At 38.0% G+C, this 24,156-nt stretch overlaps 1 protein-coding gene across 10 annotated transcripts; it reads right to left on the reverse strand.

The window, feature by feature from the left end:
- Window positions 1-16: 16 nt before the first annotated feature.
- Window positions 17-22,234, reverse strand: LOC104222517 (protein GIGANTEA-like). 10 transcript variants are annotated; one of them, XM_070172184.1, is made up of 15 exons: window positions 22,033-22,234; window positions 21,154-21,498; window positions 16,825-16,896; window positions 16,541-16,595; window positions 16,275-16,459; window positions 15,918-16,189; window positions 14,230-14,285; window positions 11,817-12,069; window positions 11,590-11,740; window positions 4,972-5,148; window positions 3,317-4,849; window positions 1,675-1,743; window positions 1,148-1,366; window positions 858-934; window positions 17-744 (listed from the first exon to the last, which is right to left on the reverse strand). In XM_070172184.1, the coding sequence occupies exons 2-14, from the start codon at window positions 21,238-21,240 to the stop codon at window positions 860-862; spliced, it is 3,204 nt and encodes a 1,067-aa protein (XP_070028285.1). In that variant the 5' UTR covers window positions 21,241-21,498; window positions 22,033-22,234; the 3' UTR covers window positions 17-744; window positions 858-859. The 10 variants fall into 10 exon arrangements, with proteins under 10 accessions (XP_070028285.1, XP_070028280.1, XP_070028279.1 ...); XM_070172179.1 differs by having other exon boundaries at window positions 858-950; window positions 21,154-21,415; window positions 22,033-22,232; XM_070172178.1 differs by having other exon boundaries at window positions 858-950; window positions 21,154-21,419; window positions 22,033-22,232.
- Between the last annotated feature and the right edge of the window lie 1,922 nt (window positions 22,235-24,156).

Here is a 24,156-nt window from a genome sequence, read left to right on the forward strand (position 1 = left end):
ATTATTTACCCTAAGGTTGAAATAAGAAAGACCATCAACTTGCTGAATAAACTATCAAGAAACCAGACATGATTATTACAAGGAGGTGACTTAGGTCCCAAAGCGGAGCCACCCCTTTTTTTAAGTCACACTGAATATTAAACCAATTACAGATCCTATTTTTACAATAAAGTTCATATTCAGGTGTACATCAAACATAAACTGAACCAAAATAAAAAAAAAATACAACCAGAGAAGGACTATCTAGCGTACACCAAATAATGGATGTGCGAAAGGACACTAATCTCATTTCCTGACTGTGTAACTAAAGCTCATTCATTCTATATGCTTCTGCCCTTTCTCCATCCTCATGCCAATAGATAGTCACTTTCTAATCTTGTGAATTTCATGTGGCAAAGCATGGGAAGATAACTAATATATAGGCCCCCATTGTATTAAGTTAGATCATATGCATATAGTACAGCCTAATTCCTTAGCAGCCATATCAAGAAATTTAGTACACATCCCATTTTCAATTCGGCTGTTAGCTTCCCATGTCAAACACTTTTCAATATCCGCTCGCCAATCAATAATGCCAATGCTTAAGTACTTATATGCAGGACCGTGGATTCCGTTTACATCTGCTCGTTTTGCACTAGATTTTATTGATCCAGCATGCATGATGACGCGAAGAACTGACGTGCTGAGAGCACGTACGAGAGCACTTGGATGAGAAATACAACGAACTGTGGCCGGTAAGCGACACTGAAATGTATTGACAAAGGACTCTAGTAAGTGCTGGTACCTTAAGTATATTTCTCATTTTAAAAGTGATAAGAAATGTAATACTTATCATTTTACTCACTTAGGACATATACCTTTAACAAGTTTGACAGACCGTCAGCGATTGCCAATCCAGATTCTCCCCACTCAAGCACTGGTTGTACTGCTCTAGCTGTCACTTCCAGAAGCTGCTCGATAGTATTTAGTTGCAAGCATGCAAGTTTATTAAGGAAAAAAAAGGAAATAGAATGTGATGATCAATTAATTGTCATTCAGACACGACATATTACTTGGAACTTCAGAGTATATGTAAAGTCCTCGCTTACTGAATCAAATATTTACTTCAATGAGAAATGATAAATGTTTGAACTGAAGATGTTATTACCTCTAGCTGTGGCAAGGTGCACGCTTCTCCGTCGACAAGCATCCCATCTGTCGCCCGTAAAAGGAGGTCCGGTGCGCTAGCCAGAATTACCAAAGATTCTGGTGTATCATGATTCCTCATTAGTTCAGCGATCAATTTCACTATTCGTTGGTTTATCCTCCACATATTCTGGCCAAGATCATCATCTTTGGCAATCCATGGTTGCAATTCCTTGTCCGCCTGACAAGCAAACGAAGCAAGGAAAGTGACTAAAAATATATGGTGAAAAAGATACAAGATGATTAAAGATGCAAGTCAGAAACTTCACAAGGCAGAGAAGTACCCCATACCAAAGAACATCTAAAATGTATATCTTCTATAAACATGTGGCCACAAATTATGGACATAAATACAAAATTTTAAAGCATGTACATCTGTGAAAGCCTTACGGATTCAATTAACAGAAATAGTGAAGAATCTAACGGATCTTTCAAAAGAAAAGTTCATATTCTTGTTATCATCGAGTTCAAAAAAAGCGAAATCTGGACCTGAAGAACAATGGCTGTTGCAGCTTTTGCAGGCAATGCTGATACGACGTTGCATAGTGCGTCAACGACCTGTAAAACATGTGAAAGCTAATAAGCAACTTATATTGTAGAAGGTACTATTGCAAAAGCTGCTCTTTGGTAAAAGCTACTCCGAATAAGTACAAATTTGAATGTACTAGTGCACGTAATGATTTTCACCCACAAAATCTCAACTTTCTTTCCAAGTGAAATTCAGGTCCAAACCCAAATAGGGAGTTTAAAATAGTATTTTGTAAGTCATAATAGTGGAAGACATAATACTAGAACCATGTGTTGTCACATAGGCACCGGACTGAGGTATGAAATGGAGGACGAGTTTTACTCGCATCTATCTTTTGAGTAGGTAACTGGGGAACTATCTTTCCATCCGTCATCCCTTTCTAGAAGAGATGGTTTGGTTGTACATAGAATATAGTCATGGAAAATTATAGTTTTGCATTTGAATTGTTTGATGAATTTGAATTCTTCAGACTTACAAATTAATATTCTTCAGTGTAACATATGTTAATAATACCTATAGGGAAATGTTACACACACACACTGACACACACACAAAAAAACGGCAAGGTACTAATTTCATGAAAGCCGATGTTTCTAACCAAAATTTTACTTAGTTCAGAAGATGTCTCTTACTGTTTTTTAAGGGAGAAATGTACAGAAAAATTGATAAGCACTTTGGTGCTATAAACAACTGTAACTCAGACATAAAACATCATCTTTAATTTTCTTGGTATAACATCAACTCCCCCCCTCCCCCCCCCCATGCTAATTCAATATTTTATACCACCTTATAAAGATAGACCTTGCATCCTTAGCTGTCTTGAAATCGTTGTTCTTTCCTTAAGTATTTTCGACACTCCATATTTTGCTCTTACAACTTTGCCCGACAATAGAGTTGGAGTTCATCTTCCACTATTATTCTCCATTTACCTTAACATGATCTTACCTATGCTTGAAAACTAGGGAAAAGATAGAAAGGAAAGCTACGAGGGAAGAATATGAGAGGATTGGGGAAAAAAAATTGGTGGGCCACGTAAGTTATTTCTCCACCCGTTCTTCCTCCACTTCCTTTTGTCAAACCATGAGAGTGGAAAGAGTAGAACTTCTCCCCAAAGCATAAACAAGTTCTAGGAACGTGAAGTTTCAATTGCCTCTCCAAACTGTTACAGTTTACAGCCAACAGATTGCAAATAGAATCTTCCTATCAAGAAAGCTCCATGCGGAAGGGGGTGAGGGGGAGGAAAAGAATGTAGCGTTAAAACACATAAAGAAGGAAATTCAAACACATTTCCCAAGCTTCTAGGGTTAATGATCTCCTTAAAATGCAGCACTGGGGGTTGCCTACACTCTTTTTTTTTCTGATAAGGTCAGATTTTATGGTTTGCCTATACTCTTCACACTGTCTTCAAATTTTTGATGCCAAAACTACGGGCCGACCAACTATTTGAAACTCCAAGTGAAAATGGTCGTGGGATAGCCAAGTTCAAAAATACCATGTGATAACAAGCTCTGGCATTGCACTAACCATAAATATGCTTTCAGGTATGTTTTATTTCAACTGCTACAATATATAATCAATATCATGAAGTAATGTGGTAGATACCTGTCTCCATCCCTGCTGAGCGGAAGTGCTTTCTGCACTCGGTTGTGTTTCAGGTGATGCAATTAACTTGTGCCACAGCAATGAGATAACAGAAAAACATAGTTCTTGTTTCTCCGTGAGTACCGACTTTATAAGATCTGGTGCATTGCAATTAAATCCTATATGCCTGTCCATTGTTAGAAAGTTGGCCAAATCCGAAGCATCTATAGGGAAACTTACGATCCCTTTACCGGTGGTGCTTTGTGCAACCTCGCTTGAGTGTAGAACTTTCTCACTCATAGTTAAGGTCTTACAGTCGGTTGAGTCTTTGCACTCGAGCAACAATGACTGTTCTGCAGTTAAGCAATTACAATTGCTATATTTATTATGTTTTTTCCCATTCAAGCACGAGCTTCTTTTCTTAAGAACAGGTGCAGGTATTAGGTGTGCTTCCAATGGTTCGGCCTTGTCAACAATTGATGCAACAACTTTGCTATGAATATCAATGAGGTTATATAGTGAAGACGCTCTGGAGTTGATTTCATTATCCCACTTACACCGTATTAAGATCGAAAGAGCCTGTGTGCAAGCCTTGGAACGTCTAAACAGATCAGAAATATGAGCCGCAACCATAGCTGCAGCAACTATCTCATTTGAGCTGTAACTCCAAGAAGTGCCAACAGACGATGGTTTCAAAGAGAAAAGAGCCTCCAGAATTGCCAATATCCTCCGAGTATGACAGACAGCAGACTGAATCCCGTTTCTTAACTCAATAGACGAATCATTGGCACATTTTGCAGCATCGAGGATGGTTTTTGAATCTGAATAATTAGTCCCTCTTGAAATCAAAGGGAAGAGCTGAAGTTCAAATGAAAGAGCACAGATAGCAGCAAGAACATAAGAATCAAACGTTGAAACAGGTCCTTGCTTTTTCACTTTCTTAGTTCCTTTTTCTTTCTGTTTTCCACTGGTTTCCAGCGAGTCTATCCCCATTTCACAAGGTCGGTAAGAATCTTTCCCTACAGGTCTTCTGCTCCCATTTGTTTTTGCTTCATGACTGACGCATACAGTTAAGACAACAAAAAGAAGGCGAGAAGAAAGCTCTACAGAAGCACATGACTCCAAGAATAATGAATGAACCATTGTTCGCAATTCTGCCACGGCAAGGTTTTTGGAGGCAGAGCCAAAAACATATCTGGTTTTCCTGATTTCTTCTTTGGAGGACTCAGGTGGGAACGTTCTCTGAAGAATTGCTTCAACTGTAGCAGCAAATATTTTCATGAGACAAGTTTCAGATGGACTCCCACGAGGAAGATACTCAAGAACCTTAAGTAGTGGTATATACAGGTTCCACGATAAATTGGGCGGTTGCAGAGGGGTCGCAACTATAATTTCAGGAAGATCAACAGCTGATGAACTTAAAGGAATCAAGCCATATGCAGCTTCCCATATGGTACATATTCTCCATTCAACCTCAGGCCCATGTGCACAAAGCATTGATGCAATCCCTTGTGCAGTGGCTTCAACTGTGGCTTCTGCTGCAGGTACTTCTCTCTGAAGAACAAAATTTCATGAGTGATAGGTAGTCACTATCACAAACAACTACTGGATAAATTTCAAGAATTCTGCAGAAAGAATGGAATTTTATCACAAATAATACACTCAAGTGGCTATACCTGTTCGTGTTGAACTTCAATTCCTTCAACTTGTCTTAATGGAGGAAAGAGCAGAGCAGGTTGTGAAAGTATTCGGAAAAGTAAAGCAGCTGCAGCATCTGCAGCAATGCCTGCTCTCATGGACATTGCAATTCCAATTGCACGCAAGAAATGCAAATGCATCCAATTCCTAGGAAGCTTCATCAATGCATAGAAGGTTAGAAATTCTACATGTAAATTGAAATCAATAACAATTAAGACAGGACAAACTTCAGTTAGTGGAGTATTAAAGCAGCTATCCTAGGATTTGATATGTAGACTTCCATAGTTAATTGAATATCTTTTGGTGGTGAACATACAAGAGTTCATAATTTATGCAAAGGACTTCATAGCAAGCTGAGAAAAAGAATTAAAGAACTGGCAATGTGCAAGAAGGTCAGTCATTACAAAATGGCTCTATGTGATGCATCTAAAGACTGTAGGCATATTAAGCAACGACTTGGAGAGATGAAAGAACGGAAACAATATCATGTAATGTCCGCACATCATGGTACAAACCCCCTTTTGGATGCAGGATTAAGGGATGTGACAGAATTTTACCACAAAATATAGGGTCTGTTTGGTATACGTAGGACCATCCTACATGGCAAGGATCTAAAGAAATTATGGTAGACGAAAAGACTGTCAAATGATGGATACAAGGCTATGAGCCTTGAAAACAGAAACTCGAATATTCGGCCTATAAATAAAACAATACAGTATTTCTGATCCTCCCAAGTTCAGCAATCAAATATTGTTCATGGCACTATTTATATATATATATAGAGAAATGCTACCTTTTTTTAGCAATCCGCTAGGCAAGCGCCTAGGGCTAATTTTTTATTAATAAAATAAAAATAAAAATACAACAATTAGGAAGAGTAGAAATAAGGGGGACAATAACACTGGTATTGTTACACAAATGCCTTGGCTATATAATCACTCCTCTGCGCCTCACACTGCCTTATGATGACAGCCTCATGTAGAGGATTCATGGTGTAGCTGTCGGCAACGTCTCACGAGGGCATATAATCTCATAGCGTGTGGATAATTTTCAAAGGCATAGGACCAAGGCAACACAAACCGGGCTAAACCTTACCTTACTAATCCTATTGAGGCATACAATAGCCTCGCGAACTAACAAGCATGTAAAAAATATGAACTTGAAAGGATCAAATATTCTATGATCATCAGAGAGTTTATAACATACTCTGTGATGATATTACAGATGAGGATACTAAGAACGTGGTAAAATAAAATGTAGTACCCATTTGATTCTTGTCCCTTCTTTTCCAAACTTGTAAAATCTTCAATTTGTAATTCTTTGTTGATTCCCTCAACCGTGTGCAAAATGTATTCAAAAATCATCATTTCCTTTTTGAACGGTTGGACCTCGTAGAAGTAGTTGAGGCATCCTGCTTTTGTTTGGCAACTCTCATTGGAGGTCGCCTAACAATTCCTTCATCACTCACCTTGCCTTCCCAGCTTTTATCTCTTATACGAATGTTGTGATTTGGTCCGATGCGCGAGGGTGATACATCCTGTTGCCTAGACAGTGCAAAAATTGGATCGTCTTCTCTTGCTAAATTCAAGTGTATCCCCAAATTCACAGATTGTGGAGCATTGGCACTCAGCATTGATTCCAAATAAATTCTCTCATCGTCTGACATAACTTGACTGGTTGTAGCAATTTGCTTCTGTCCAGATGTTGGTGCTGTGACTTGTCGATGACCACTATCAGCTGGAATAAGTTGTTGCTGTCCAGCATATGTCGAAGTCGATGCCAATTTGGACATTGTTGTTGCTTTTTGACCATAAGTATGTATAACAGGTGAATTGTTTGGATCAAGCTGTTGCTGCCCAGATTGATTTGCGTCTAGCACTACAATCGAGTTGGCTTCAGGTACATTTGTGCCATTTCGCTGCTGCATCGCATCGAGCCAAACTCTATCCTTGTGTTGCTGTCCATCTTTTGGCACCTGAATTACTGACTGTGGACTGTTTTCAATTAGCTGTTGCTGTCCCGGATTTGGTGCTGCTTCATGTCGATCACAAATAGCAGTAGGAGTGTTCACAATTTGCTGCTTCTGCCTTCCAGATTTCTTGTTTGCTGCCTTTGCCTTCGAGCTAGTAACCACTGTGCTCGTTTCAATCTGTAGACTGCCTGTAGTCTGCTTCTGCTGTCCAGTCATGAAGCTAGTAGGAAAATGTTGCTTCTGTCCTGCATTTGGATGCAGTAGTGCATCACATTGAGTGCGTGCACGCTGTTGTTGCATTCCAGGGGAATGATCATGAGCATAAGAAGCTTCTTGACTGCGTCGCTGCTGCTGCCCAGATTGTTGTTCAATGGAATCATCAAGCTCTTCATCCACACTATTTTCCCAATGCTCCTCTTCTTCATACTCAGCTCGATCTGCCCAGGCTTTACTCCTTGGCATCATTCGATTTGAGCCATTTACTGGTGCATCTGAAACTTCTGATTTCTGCTTTTGTTGTACACTTTGTGGTGTTTTTGGATGGCTGGTTCTTGGTGTTGCCTCACGTTTAAAGCCTGTAATATCTAATCCAACACCAGCAGTAGCATTTGCCTGCATAGCTGTTGCACCAACGTTAGCAGATCCATTTGCTGCTGTAGTTCTACTAGCCATTGCACTAGTAGCAACAGAAGTTGCTTTTTGGATATCCTGCTGCAGCGAACCCCCATGAGCTGATGCCATACCTGTTGGAGTTAAAATTTGTTCATGATCAAAAGCTGCTACTGATGGTGTTATAACACCAGTAGTAAGCACATGTGCACTAGGTGTTCGATGCCCAACTTCATCAAATCTTTGCCTATCCCCTGGTCCTTTAGTAGCCCCTGCTGCAGCACGATCAGGCACAGGATCACGGGACAAAATAGCATTATCTGTAGTCACAGACTTATGTATTGCCAATGCTGTAGCAGCAGGGACAGCAGCTGCACCATTTACAGCATCAATATCAACATGTTTTTTCAACATTGCAGCAGTCCCGAATTGATCAAAACCTTCAGCACCTTTTACTACTGCTTTCCCCACAGGTGTAACAGGCACAACAGTATTTACCTGTGCCAGACTACCCTGCTCAAATCCCTGCTCCCTTTCAGCTTGTGCGTTTGGAAATTTAGCCTCTACATTGACAGTCTGCTTTGCATGATCAGTAGCATCTTTCAATGCCCCTGTTACAGCTTTCATTACATTAGCTTGGCCATTAACATCTTTTGATCCAACTTGTTTTTCAAAGTCAGTTAGCAGCAGCTGCTGCTCGACTACTTTCATCTTTGCTGCTTCATCGACCAATTGTTCTGCCCTTTTAGTATTGAGAAACTCCCTAGCATCACCTTCTAATTTCTCAATACTGCCCAGCCCTTCAATTTCAACCACTGACGCAACTTCTTCGTTAGTTTTCTCCATCCTCCAACGACACGATTTTACGTCATGTCCTTGATGATTACAGCAGGTGCAATATTTTGGGAGATTATCATACACAATCTCTTGATAATGTTCAACTAACTTCCCAGAATTTTTATCCACAATATTTATCCTAACTCGCATAGGATGTTTGGCCAGTAAATCAAGTAACACCTTAACTCTGGCCGTACTTGGTCGAGTTCTATCTTGTGTCGCTTTGTCCACTGCTAAAGGTTTGCCAACTGCTGAAGCTATGGACATTAGAGACTTCTTGGCAAAGAAATTTGCAGGTAAATCAGGAAAGGAAATCCAAACAACTGACTTTGGAGTTTCTTCTCGCGGATTAAAACCAATTGTCCATGGGAACGATCTAAAGAAAAACTCATCGCCCTTCGATTTAACATAACCTGTGGATCTAGATAAAACTTGAACAAAATCTTCAAACAAATCAAACCTTACTAGTACATGTCGATATTCCAATTGTCCAATATTACAGTAGCCTTTGACATCAAATTGTTTGGGTATCAATTGTCGCAACTCCTGAAGATCAGGTTTTCCATACGAGAACTTGAGGATGACTGCTTGATGTAAACCTTCTTCGATGGTGAATGCATTTACCTCTTCAATGGTGAATTCCACAGTAGGTTCACCATGTTCAAACGTGACTGGACATAGCTCGAGTTTTGACGAATTTGCGGCAGAATGCTTTCCTTGTAGCTGCGATAAATATGACTGCTTTGTATTGCTTTTTGGGCGTGTTTCTGTACTGATTTGGATGGGCTCTCCCACAGCTTGAGGCTGGGGAGAGACGACAGCATCCATGGCTGCTCAAAACCCTAGGCCTTTCGCCCCATGGCACTATTTAATTCTGAGCTCTAAGTTTTTTTTTTTTTTTGAATAACATATCTAATATATTTATTAAATCATCAGAACAAAATTTGTGCTGGGAGCCAGAATGTACATCATGAAGAGCTATGACAAAAACAAAAACAAAACATCCTTGTTCTTCTCATAAGGAGTCCAAGATTTCTATGATTGAATCCTGGTCATCAATGTATTCTTATTTACACCAAAAACTAAAAAGAAGAATAAATTCATCTTAATCTTCTGTGTAGAGATTCAACAGTCAGTAAACCATTGCTTTTTTGAAATTAAATACAATGAATCCTCATTCATTGGTTATTCTTTGGGTACAGAACATCCTCCAGATAAAGACTGCCAAAGGAACATTAGTCTGCAAGAAGAGCCTGATGTCACGACCCTTGTCTTCACTGATCTTTTTCAAAAACTTTTGGAGCCGAAGCATCAATTTAAAATTCTTGACATTCCAAGTATACAAAAATGACCTATTTAGCTGAAGCTGATATTGATCTAGAAATTGCAGGTATTCAAATCTGACTTAGGGCTTTACCGAGCCTCAGGTAACTTCAAGAAACCTCCATAACTAGCATCTAGCCCTTGAAATATGAATTCGAAGCCTCATAGCTATAGGCTCTGGGAAGTAGGGAAAGGAAGAGGGAGTAAGGCAAACAAGAAAAAGGGAAAAAATAGGAAAAAGGTGAACAGAGCTATTTGTTTCCTCTGATATGCTCGAAAATGAAGTTGGAATAGTAAACTAATACTACCTCCGTTCCAATTTATATGAACTTATTTGACTGGGCAGGAGTTTAAGAAAGAAATTAAGAATTTTGAAACTTGTGGTCCTAAACAAAACATTTATGTGGCTATAATTCTTTTGAAACTTGTGGTGTAAACATGGCAAGAGTATTTGTGTGGCTATAAAAGCTTTTCATCGAGGGCACAATTGGAAGTTTAAGTTAAATTATTTCCACATAGTATTTGTTTTCCCTCTCTTAATGAGTGCGTAAAAAACAAGGGTGGAGCAAATACCAGGGCCTCGACCTTCTGATTTCACTTTGTTTCTTCTTTTTGATAAATAACTTCCACTAAAATGAACCTCTGAGTTCAGTCACTTACTGTGTTAGGACAAACAACTCAGACATCAGAACTGTTACTGCTAATATACCATTAAGGGTGGTGGGACCATCCAAAGGCCAATCGATAATTGTACTTTGATAAAGTTTTGTGAGATGTTTTGAGAGTGGAAGAAGATTTAATGATTCAAAAAGTGACGCACTTCTCCGCCATTTTTTTTTTGAAAAGACTTTAGCCAAACACTTTTTTCCAAAAATTCTTCCATTTTTTTCAAACAGTTCTCTTGTCCAAATTCCAAGACACCTCCTCAACTGTATGGTTACTTTATTTAAAAGCTTAAGTTATTAGAGAGGATACACTTCTATTTACTCAATTATGCCTTTAACACGTTCCTTCACTTGCATGCTTTGATTTTTTTTTTTCGGGCAAAGCATGTAGAAATACTTTTTCATAATGGGGCGGTGGCACTTGAACCCGGGACTATATTTGCATTATTAAATTGTGTTATCATCTCATCTAAAAGCTTAAGCAATTAGCTAAGAAGCTTCAAGTTCATTTTCCCCTTGAGCCTCTTGTTTAGCTCAAAACTCCCTTTTATTCCAGTTTATATGAACCTATTTCTTTTCTGGTATGTTCCAAAAAGAATGGCCCCGTTTAAAATTTGGAAACAACCCTGCACTGCCTTCTCGAGTCTGGCCATTATCTCGTCAATTCTAGGTTCTTCCTCAAGAACTGCTCATATCATCATAGATCAGCTTAGAAATTTTCATGTGTAAGCTAAAGCACTACCAACTTTGGTGAGCCTAAGTTGTTTATGCTATGGGGGAGTAGAGTAAAATAAAAGATCAACTAGGATGGGATTTACGCACTTCTTGTAAACCTATTAAAACAAGAATCCTTTGCAGAAGTTGTCTCCGTAATTTTTACGGAAGTTAGTGAAGCTAAGAAAAGTCTAGATTTGGATGAAGTGTATAAACCTGCATTAGAGTGGTGACATGTGTAGAAGATTAATGATGCTGGTAGAAACATCACATAGTGCTTAAGATGTAACACCACTCAATTCATATCGTAAACAGTTCAATCGTGTGCCCAATAGATCATGATAGTTCAAAAGTGTCAGCATACTGTACATAGAAACCTCAAAAGAAAAGCCGAGTAAATGATAAAGATGGCCAACACATTCAAACACTCACCAAGAGCTTGTTCAAACTACTCTGTTTGAAATTTTATAACATACCCGCAAGCCAGAAGCATAATCTTCAGCTGCTCGAAGAAGTTCCACTAGTTGAACAGCAGCATCAAGTGCATCTGGAGCCCATGACGGTGGAGCTTCTAAAAGTCCAAGAAGAAGCCTCTGGGTCGCACTTGGAGTAGCAATTGCATAGTATCTAGTCCAGAAACACAAGTTAAAAGTAACTTTCCTATACCAAAAGCCCTAAAAGATAAGATGACCAATGCTCTTACCGATGAAACAATCGTGCATACGGCTCAAGTGCTGGTAGCCCTGCAACAAGATGCTCATCCATGGGTGTTGTGGGAGGTGGAAGCAGAAGAGCAGGGACGGCCACTGCAGTCAAGGTAGCTGTCTCATAACGAGCAACTTCTTCATCACAAACACTTAAAATAACACCAGCACCATTAGCAACTGCCCACCTCGGAGTTGAAGGGATTAACTGAGGATGCTTTCCAGAGCCACGAGAAGAAGCTACGATAAAATCTAAAGTCAATAAAGTATATCACAATTCTAAAATATGAACATTCTTTCGGAATACTATCACATAATTCCATATGAAAGTAAATTTATTGGTGTAATAGGATGGATACAAAAAAGAATTGCAAGGAAAGAATGCAAATATATTATGAAACATATATAATAATTCATACAACCGGCACTGTGAACTTTCATATATGGAAAGAGGTTAGATTTTCTACCAAGAAATTGGTTGTATCCTTCTCTCTATGAGGTACCTGATATCTTGTGTCACAAGGATAACTGGAGACGGGAAGCAAGTGTGGCCTCCAATAAACAGGAAGGAGAAAAGGATTGTTCTACATGCCCCATTAATCAGGTAACTGTTTTAGATATAACTAAAATGTGAAAAGTTACACTCGAGTGTTATACAGAGTTGCAAGTGTAAGTCTCCCATATCGAGCAAATGTAAATATACAAAATGTATAGTGTGGCTGTTAAAGGATTCATGCGTAAGACATTAGTGTCATACATCCTTGCAATTCTCTCATACTTTTCATATGGTCTCAGAACAAATGTGAGAACTAAACTCTAGCTATGAGCTGTGCGGTCACCAGTGACGTGTAAGAGAGAAAAAGATCGTCAACATGGTTTTCCAGCAATCACCGAAATGTCCAGGATCTTCTTACTTTTGTGAGTGTTGTGCATATAAACTAGCACCAGCTATAGGACCAGGAGTACGAACAGAACCTGAGAAGCTGTGCAGTCACTTGAAGCTAAGTCATGTTTGGATCTCAGAAAATCTGATGCCACGCTCTCCTGACATCGCATGTGTACCCTATCCTACAAGCTTCAGTCCAATTTTCTGGCTTCTTGGTGATTGACTCAGGCTTTGATCTCACACATCCCTCCAAGTATGGAACCCTAGTCTGAATGAGTCAATCTCCTTTCTGGTGAAAATTTTCAAATTTCAATGATCTGTGGTTGGAGTCTCTTTCACTTTTGGAGTCAACTGAGGCATACAAACTGCTCTATCTAACTTCAAAAAAAATTCCAGTAGGTTTTTGGTGGTTTTCTGATAGATTTCTAACTTACATCCAGCTCTATCTTGTCACTATTCCAATCACTTTTCAGTGATTTTTGATCATCACTGCAATTGAACCATGCTTGAGACACCACCTATTCATTTTCAGTTATTTCTGGTGTTATCTAGCTATACTCTGAGTAGCAGTCCCAGGCAAACTTTATTTCCAAGTTGCTTGCAAACTCTCTCAGAAGCCTCATCTATGGACCTGCGTTTAACCCTTCATTTTTATCTTAGTTATGAATGAACTAATCAATGCTATACAAAATAATATTGTGTTAAATAACAAAACCAGCAAGGGGGTTATCAAGAAGTAAAAGCTATGAAGCAAGACTTGGAGTGTACAGACTATGGAAAGTAAACGTAAAACATCACAACAACACCAACAACAAAAACAACTACGCCTCAATCCCAAACAAGTTGGGGTCGGCGATATGAATCCTCATTCCTTTCATTTAGCTCAACTCATATCATCATTGTTATCAAAATAAAATAAAAGTGCCAAAGTAAGACATTATATATCATTACAAATATATCTTCCACCGGAAGAATGACGATGGAGTGAAATTACACGGGATTTCAGTGTCTAGAAAGCTATTGACTTGGTATTTTCCTGTCCAAGGCCTATTTATTGAAACTTTAGTAAATTTTTGGGCCTTTTTACATCTGATATGAATTGATACAAAATTGATGCGTTGTCACCTTGATGGAGCAATGCTAGTAGCATAGAGAGCGGGAGAGGAGACATCATATTGGACTCCAGGATATATAGTAAGAGACTACTTAGAAATAATGCTGAGATAACATAACAGTAAACTAGAACTCCGGAATCAATATAGACTAAATTTCCAATAAGCTCCTTAAACATGAATAACGAGACAATTTAACTAGGCAATGACAACAGATGTGGTAATAAAAAGAACGTCAATAAGCTATTCTCAGGTTTTATTAGCAAAGGTCTGAGAAGACTTCTAGCATTCAAGAGATACATTCATAAAACACCTTATCAGCAAGTATTCACACCAGTTGATGGCAGCTTTAGTTCAAGAAATATTCAAGAATATTCCTAGACATAAATATTTCAAGAAAGGAAATGCACATACCAGTTGATGGCGGCTTTAATTCTCCGGCAGCATACTTCCCCATAACACCACCACACCTACATATACGTGAATCACCTTTCTACATCAACTGCAGGAAAGTGTAGTTCTAACTTCCTAATACTCATCAGTGTCTAAAGTCTATGAATTAGCCTAAAAACATAATTTAACATGATAAGATTCAGGCCAGAGTGACAATGTTCCTAAAGTTCTTTAACTTGAGAAGCACCAAAAACCAGATAAAACATTTGGTAGGATATTTTGATCATTGAGTAGGCTAGCCCATGTAGCTTACAAGGCAGTTAAAAATGGAAACTGTCAGCAGGCTTGAAGGTGCCTAGCTTGGGAGCACCCTGCTGCTTTTCTGATTTCCAATGAAAATAGAGGTAGATAGCGTACTGAAATAGGAAATAGGCATATGAGTGAAGCCCTTGTGCTGCCGGACCACTAGAATCATGGGTTGAGGAAGAATACAGTTTTGCTGGGAGTTTGGACAGATTATCCATTCACTTGTCCCATATAGGTTTTTTTCAACAGATTATACGGATGTTGATTTAAGATTATAACTTTAACCAACTTGTTCAGGGTCAAACTACTCATTAAAGAAAGCAGAAAATACCAAGTTTTATCTGTGATGAAAATGGCAAAGCTATTAAAGGCATAGGGAGATCCTTGATTTAAACTTGATCATTCAATCTTTATATTCTCACTACTAAATACAATGCACTTTTGCAGTTTCAGATTTTAAAATTTTTGTTAAATACTTTAGTGATCTCTCACATATATATCTATGCTACGTGTGTAAAAATGTTGGGCTCAGTTGAACCCGTAGATTATACATAGCATTTAACTCGGCTTAAAGGGTTTGGATTACACCGAGAAAATGAACTAAGTTTTTAACCAACCAAACTTGATCACAATTACAACAGCGAAAATGGAGAGGTCGATGACATATGGAGGTGCCAGATTGTTCAAATTGATTACAATTGAAGACAAAGCTGGAAGAGCTATCAAAATTTTCTGTTAGTTTAGAGGAAGAGAGATCCGGAAAGAAGGTGATACAAGATTCAAAGTTCGGATATATGACTGGACCAAGGAAAATGGGTTAATTCGTGGTCCTACATTGCTAATATGATAGGCCCAATAGTATAGTAAACGAGGAACCTCAACTAATTCAAGAAAAATGGAGTCATTTATAACAACTCAAATCAGTACGCCAACTTCACTTAGGCACCGCAACCCCGTCTAATCTCACCTCAACTTCACTTTTCTTATGTTGCCAAAACTTGCCGTGCATATATTCAGTTTTACTTTTACTCATCCAAAACCCTTACTTTTGAGTACTTCTCAATAATTCAAGCTTTTCTTTGATACACTCGCGAGTTTCATCACTTAGCACAACATCATATGGAAAAGCATACGATAAACATTAGTTATCGTCCACAACTAAGATTAGTTAGTTCATTATTAGTTAGCTCATCCACAACTAAGATAAACAAGTACGGACTCAATGCCACAATTAATCTTCTAAAGAAAGCGTCCGGAAGCATGGAACATTGGAAATGATAAGAACAGGAAAGTTATATTAGGTTTTAACTATTGTTAATGATTAGTCGTTCATCATGATGAATTCGAAATATAATGAAAAAGTAGAGGCATAGGCAACCATATTTGACACACTGCACACTTACCAACGGAAGTAATCACTTCTAATACCTAGAGGTGCGGCGACCAGAATATCAGTAATCCATGGAGACAATGGCCTCAGCGGTTTCCTCTCGTGGTGCATAGAGGGCAAACTAGGTTCGCTATCAGCAGATTTACTTGTTGAAGCATGGTTTCCTCCACTGCTTCTATCTGCTCCACCTTCCTGTTGCACAACTTTGTAAATCGGGCGGTTGTAGTGTGTCAAAATTCGTAAAATCTCTCCACATGCAAGAGCCCACTGTTCTGAATATTCCTTCTGCATTTATGAGCAAGGAATTAGTTTGAAGACTCCTCTTTAGCAAGAAGTAGAATGCATTTGCTTGAAAGACCATTGTATTTACATGGCTCAATCCTTCAAATTGATAGTTCAAGATTCTGAGTACCTCACTGTTTGGGCAAACCAATGATATGAAAGAAGCAAAAGGCGGACAACTTTTGTCATAGTCCAGTGTTCCATCAATGATGCATGAAATAATTGGAAGAATTACAGCATGGCCATGATCTGGGTGGTGAAGAACAAAAGTTGCTGGAAATTAAAAGCAAATTAATCAAAAGACAGATAAAATCAATCAACCTCAGTAATCTTAAAGCATGGTTATCATGATACCTAAAACATCGTCAAAAAGTCGGTTTTCCTTGGATGGGTACCGGTGCCGTATCAGCTGCCAAGATAATACACATTAATCAGGAAGATTGAACACATTCAGCTAGGTAGAGAAACAACAACAACAGCAACAATAACCCAGTAAAATCCCACAAGTGGGGTCTGGGGAGGGTAGAGTGTACGCAGACCTTACCCCTACCCCAAGGGGTAGAGAGCCTGTTTCCGATAGACCCTCGGCTCAAGCAGAAGATCTGCTTGGGAGGATAGTTTCTGATGTGACTAAATACCTCAGCTATATCTTCAGGAAATTGTTCTGATGTGAATTGACCAAAGTACTCAACATAGGCAGTAATTTGAGCCTACAAAAGAGAATCAAGAAGGCTGTTATGACTGAAGATACAAATATCAGAAGATAGCAAACAAAAGAAAAAAACAAATATCCTTCTACATACATTTAAATGTTCAAGATGATAACGCAATAAACACACATATGACCTATTCAAATCTATACATTAAAAAAATGCGGGTCATACTCATATACTATATTATAAGTGTGAAGCCCGAAGTGTAAGATTAAATTCCTAAAATACCCATCAAAACCTAAATGACCTTTTTACCCTTTACTTAAACACTATTTATATAATATTTTTGTTCCAAAAAGTAAACTTACCTTCAATTTTGTACTCAAGCATCTTATAATAAATACGTAGGGGTAATAATAATAGCCATTATAATGATGCTTGAAGATGTAGAGACTGAATGAATACTTTTAATACATGTACATATATTGTACACTAATCAAATGCAGCCCTTTAGTTACTCAGAAATGAGAAACCAGGTATATACAGAAATTTTTTTATTCAAGTATCACATATCTTTGAGATCAAATTTTGTCTATGAAGAGTTCTCTTGCATCTGCCATAAAATTAACTTATCATTGCTTTAGAGTTTTTACATTTGTCCTTCAACATTAACCCTTTAAAAGCTAAATTAACCCTTCAACATTGATGTAGAAAAAATGTAATTATAAATTTAGTTTACGAATTTTAAAAAGCTTTGTACTGATTAATATGGCACGTGAACAGAATCTAGTACAATAAGAAAGAGAAATACAATTCTCTGAGGGGTTTATCATAAATTTAATTTTGTTCTTTATTCTCAAGTTTTGCCTTATACTGCACGCACTATGCTAGAAAGTTGGAACTTGAAGTGTTTGGTCCTGAAATGGAACACACATTCTATCTGAGAAGGAAAAAGTGCAAGAACATGTGCTGCAATGGTGGAAAACCAATCTCATTAAATTGGAAAAATTCAAACACGAAAATACATGTGGTGCAATGCATCATTCGGCCTTTAAATCAGAGATAAAATAACTCTAGGGCCACTCACAGAAGCCACCAGGATTTGAAGTTTATGGGTTCCTGCAACAACCTCAAATTAATATACAATAATAATTAGGTTTACAGTCACATATTTATAAATATTTAGTGGATGTCTTAATTAATATTAATATATATATATATACACACACACACACATACAAGGTCTGAGCAAAAGTTATTAGACTCCCATGCCGCATAAATTGTGCTCGAGATCTGTCACGCTCCCCTGACCCCATACCCTAATGGAGAAGGCGCATGTGTTAGAGAGGTTTAGTTTGCTTCATGTCTCCCAAGAACATATTGTTCTAATTAGGTTAACATTTGCTAATGCCACTTCCTGTGTTGCTTTCTTAGCGAAATGCTTGCCGAGAAGATTCAACTACAATGGATCAACCCAAAGCACAAGCTTTATAGATTCTCTCACTCACAAGGAGAGGAGTTCATATACTAGCCTTATCTTCAATGTTGGCTCCATCGTCCAAAGTGCTAGTCTTTTTTTTCTCCCTGGACCTTTTGATCCCTACTCAAAGGCAAAAAGGGTAAAAAAAGGTGCCACGTTTTGCCAAGCTTTTGCATGCAAAATGCAAAGGAAGCATGCTAGTGAAGAAAGGCGCAATAAGGGAAAAAAATATTTGTTTGTTTATTCTTTGTATATATGCATGGAAAAAAACCATGCGCACAAGCAAAAAAAATTATGAAATAAAGGGACGTCAAAAAAAAAGGCAAATACTATATATGAATGATGTCAATAAATTACTTTTTTTAGAAAAGGTAATAAAATCAAACTAAGGACGATCCTTTTACATTCTGGTATATATGTACGGATACAACTTTAAATTTCTCAACCAAACTTACTAACAATCTTAACTAGATTTCTTATTTCATATTCCTAATTACTAATATATTCACTTAACAATTATATATTGCTTTACAACAACATAACATACCCAGTGAATTCTCACAAATGGGATCTAGGGAGGGTAGAGGTACGCAGACCTTACCCCTACCTTATGCAGGTAGAGAGGTTGTTTCTGATAGACCCTCGGCTCAGGTAAGCACAGTCACAACAGTAAAGAAATGAATAACAAATCAGGAAAATATTATGAAAAGAAATAGAGGCAACAACAAGATAGTAACAAACTGGAACAGAAGCAACAACAGGTTATAATAGGGATCCTAGGATAGCCAGAACCAGAGTAATACTAAAGATATTGATATGGAAAGGTCGGACGCTATATTACCTACTAACTTTCTACCCTAATTCTCAACCTCCACAACCTTCTATCAAGGATCACGTCCTCAGTAAGCTGAAGATTCGTCATGTCCTGCCTAATCAGCTCTCCTTTATAATCTTAGGCTTTTCTCTACCCCTCCTGAAACCCACCATATCCAACTTCTCGCACCTCCTTAGTGGGACATCCGAGTATCTCCTCTTCATATGTCTGTACAATCTCGGTCTTACTTCCCGCATCTATTCCTCTATAGGGGCCACCCCCACCTTGTCCCGAATAACTTCATTCCGAACCCTGTCTCTTCTAGTATGTCCACACATCCATATCAGCATCCTCATTTCCCCCACTTTCATCCTCTGGACATGCGCGTTTTTAACTAGCCAACACTCTGCCACATACAACAAAGTTGGTCTAACCACTACTTTGTAGAACTTGCCTTTTAAGTCTTAGTGGAACCTTCTTATCACACAAGACATCAGAAGCGAGCCTCCATTTTCATCTAACATGCTGCAATATGGTGTGTGACATCCTCATCAGTCTTCCCATTACTTTGGATTACTGACCTAAGATACTTGAAACTATTCCTCTTGGGGATGACTTGTGAATCAAGCCTCACTTCCATTGCATCATCATGAGTAACGCCACTGAACTTGCACTCCATGTATTCGGTTTTAGTCTTGTTCAACCTGAAACTTTTAGCTTTTAGGGTTTTGTCTCCAAACCTCCAGCCTAGCTTTAACTCCACCCTACGTCTCGTCAATCAGCACTAATAATATACACCATGGTACCTCCCCCTGGTTGTGCCGCGTCAATACATCCATCTCCAAGGCGAATAAGAATGGGCTAAAAGAGTTGAACCCTAGTGCAACCCCATCACGATCTGAAAGTATCCCCAGTCACCTCCCGCATCTCTAACCATGGTCTTTACTCCATCATACATATCCTTAATCGCCCTAATGTATGCTACCGAGATACCTCTCGCCTCCAAGCACCTCCATTAAACTTCCCTCAGGACTTTTTCGTATGGTTTCTCCATATCGATGAACATCATATGCAAGTTCCTCTTCCTATACTACTCAATCAACTTCCTTATGAGATGGATGACTTCTGTTGTTGATCGCCCCAGCATGAATCCGAGCTGATTCTTGGATATAGATATTATCCTCCTCACCCTCATCTCCACCACTCTCTCCCACATTCATAGTGTAGTTTAGCAGCTTGATACCCCTGTAATTATTGCAGTTTTGAATATCACCCTTGATCTTGTATAGGGGGATCATCATACTCCACCTCCATTCTTCGGGCATCTTAGATGTCCTAAAAATGATATTAAATAGGCCAGTGAGTCATACAAACCTTCCTTACCTGCACTCTTCCAAAACTCCACCGGAATCTCGTCTGGCCCAGTTGCTCTTTCCTAGTTCATCTTACGCATAGCCCCTTTCGCCTCCTCGACAATATTGTTTTGCCAGCTATTATTATTGCTTAGACCTGCCCTCTTCAAGAAAGAACCTATGGAAGCAAATCTGCATCTTAGTGACCACACTAAAATTGCATCTAAGGTGAAGCGCGAAACCTGTATTGCAAATATGCACCTTAGTGACTACACTAAAATGGCGACTAAGCAAGGTGAAGCGTGCAACCTGTACGGCGCAAATACGCACCTTAGTGACTACTAAAATGGCATCTAAGCAAGGCGAAGCGCCAACCTGTACTGCAGGTAGCTTCACGACTTAAGTGTGTCTAAGCGCCCCTTAAATAACAAAATAAATAGGGAAAATATTTCAGGCAAAAACTAATGTTTCTCGGATACTGGTGCGAGCATTCTACATGTTGCGGATCAAAAAGAAACAAACGAAAAAACAAATAACTGAAAAGGAAAAAGCCTCAACAAAGCAAAATATCTGGTCTCTAAAAGTATGACAAAAAGTACTTAAACCAAACCAAAGCAATAGAAAAAGTTATATAAATGACTTGTAATGTTAAGAGAAAATGATCACACCTTCCGTTGCTGTGCATCTTGAGGGGGAGGCCAAAATAATGAGGAGAATTGAAGGCCATCAATCCACCTCTCGCATGTAGCAGCCATATAACTGTTGTTAATCCAAGAATTTTAATCAGTATGAGAGGCTGCTCACAAGTAAGGCCAGCAAGTACCACTACCAATCAAGGATCCACAGATTGTAATTCAACATTCTTGGATCCCAAAGCAAAGGATGGTCCAGAACTTCTAACATGCAAAACCACCGAGCTTCAAGGTATCACTGGCTGAAACAATATGCAGAAAATGGGAATGTAAAATTTCCCTAATTAAATAGTAAGCAGATACTACCTACAACTATTTCTCCTGCAAAACAAAAACATTGTTCCTCAAACTGTTAGACAGATGCACAATGAAATAAGTATCTTCATGAGCTAAAAAAGAAGGTTTATTAGTTCATCAAACCAATCACAGAAGTTCAGAACTTTCATAACCCCTTTTATCAATTTAAATGCAAAATTCAACAATCCTATAATTCTGCAATAAATTTCCAGATTACTAACTTTTTTAGTTCCAATAAAAATTTAAAAATGATTAAATAAACTTAATAACATCAAATATTTTCTCTTGAAGATGCAGCTTAAGTCATCAAAATTGAATCTTGAATAACAGATACTACAACTTAAGATAGAGTCACATTACTTTGCTTGAACTCTCTAATCACTGAAATAACAAAATAAAGTTCAGAACTATCAGTACCCTTTGTATCAATTTTCACACTTTTTAACCAATTCCATTATAAACTGAGGCAAAAGCAAGAAATATGGAGCTAAAAATATAAAAGAAAATAAAAAAGTAATAGCAGAAAAAATAGAAAATTAAAGGGAAAAAAAGGAATACCTGCAATGGAAATTTTCTGAAAGTGGGTGCGTGAAAATCTTGTAAGGAATTTGAAGAAGATTGTTTCTACAGATTTTTGGGTGGAGGAGAAGAGAGAGAAAAGAAAATAATGTGAGGAGAGAGAAAGAAAGAGAGAGATACAGAGAGGAAGAGAAGAGATCTTTAGCTGAGCTCTCCCTCTTCCTTGAGATTTGCATACGTGGCTTTGATATTTTCCTTCACGCCTTAGTGCCCATAATGTGGCATGTCATTCAACCGCGTCATGGTAACATGAATGTATCATCATGACATGACATGCATGTGTCTCATGACAGTCTTCTGACAGAAAATAACGACAATTAAAACATCTCGTACAGTTTTAGTGTGAGATTAGACAATGATTCGTTGAGTCGTGGCATTTTACTTAAGGCAGAATACATGGCTGGCCATTAAACTTGTCATTCCTTTTCACTTTGACATTCAATCTTGAGTTTGTTTCATTTGAACCCTATACTAAGGTTATTACTATATCACTATGGGTCATCTTGCGTGGGAATTACATAAGTTTAGTGCGTGACGATTATAAAAAAAGTTGACATGGATTATTCCAACGCTAATAAACCTAAACCCACGTTATTTTCTTTATTTTAACCCCTTTCTCCACTGTTATCTTCTCCCAAGCCCTAATTTCTCTCCAATTCAACAGAGCTAAATTCTTCATCAAGAAGTGAAAATCGGAGCTTTTTTTTTTCAATTTGAAAGAACTCCATCCTCTTAGTCGAATTTTTGACGTAATCTTCCATGCTACTTCTCTTAATTTTTGTTCGAATAATGTCCCAGAACACCCAAAGTGTTGACTGGTGTCAATGTAGTCGTCCATGTGAACTGAAAATTTCATGGAGTGTTGCTAACCCATGAAGAAGGTACTTTGTATGCAAAATTGGCAAAGTAAGTGTATTCCACAAAAACTTCTTTATACGATTTTATTTTCCATTGATTTATATCACTTGATTTTTTTTATTTTTTGAAGGACAACGGGGGATGTAAATATTTTAGATGGTTTGAGGACGAGTTTCCTGAGCATGCGAATAGAGTTATATGGGGTTTGTTGAAGAGAGTGAAGGCATTTGATCAAGAAAGAGATCGAGCAAAAAAATAGAGGAACACAATAATGTTTATTGTTCTACTGGTGGCCTTAATTATATGGCTTTGTTGTGGTTCTTGCTCCTGTTGAGGGACTGAACCAAGTTTCTAGGAAAATCTTTGTAATTTAGACTAGTTAATGTAGTTAGTCTACGGGAAATGTTGCTCTACTTTTGTTCATTGTTGTTGTACTTGAATAGTCTAGGGGAAATATTGCTCTACTTTTGTTCATTGTTGTTGTACTTGGGATGGTACGGATCCTATTTTGTGTAGTTGATACTACCTTATCAATGCAATGTATCTTTGTTTTGTTAAAAAAATTGTAATTATTTAATGTTTACTGCAATTCTTTAGTGTTCACTGCAATTCTTTAGAATTTAGGCTAGTTAATATAGTTAGTCTTATGAATGGAATGAAACTTACTTCATTGCAAAAGCTACTAAAAGAAGTGTTGCAAATTACAGAAGTGCATATTATAGTAGCAAAAAGGAATGGAACTTAGTTCATTGAAAATTAAAGAAGTGCTGGCATATTACATAATCCAGTTCCAAAAGATACCAGTAAGTGCAACAAACTACATTCAACAAAAAAAAGCAAGTTTTAACAAAAAACAAGTGATGCATATTACATAATCTTGGTTGGTCACTAATTTTTTTGGCTAGTTTATCCATGATCACTTGAGTTGAAAACTGAGATGGTGCTTGTGTTCCAACTTTGTTTCTTCTACTTGCACTTATTTGCTGCAGTTACGAAGTAATAATTGCATCTCTCCCATTCTCTCTAAGTCCTGCAAGCCTAATTCTATCATCCAGATTCACATCAGTGGTGGTCCTTACTCTAGTCTCATGGTTGACAACCCTTTTACTTGCCAAATCAGGCTGCAATTGTATAAAATCAGAAACCTAAGTAAGTAAAAATAACCAGGCTGCAAAAATAACTAGAAACCATGCTGCAAAAACCAGAAAACTAGAAATTAAGATTCTTACATTAAGTATTGTCCTT

This window comes from Nicotiana sylvestris, chromosome 4, assembly GCF_000393655.2.
Source record: "Nicotiana sylvestris chromosome 4, ASM39365v2, whole genome shotgun sequence".
Taxonomy (NCBI): domain Eukaryota; kingdom Viridiplantae; phylum Streptophyta; class Magnoliopsida; order Solanales; family Solanaceae; genus Nicotiana; species Nicotiana sylvestris.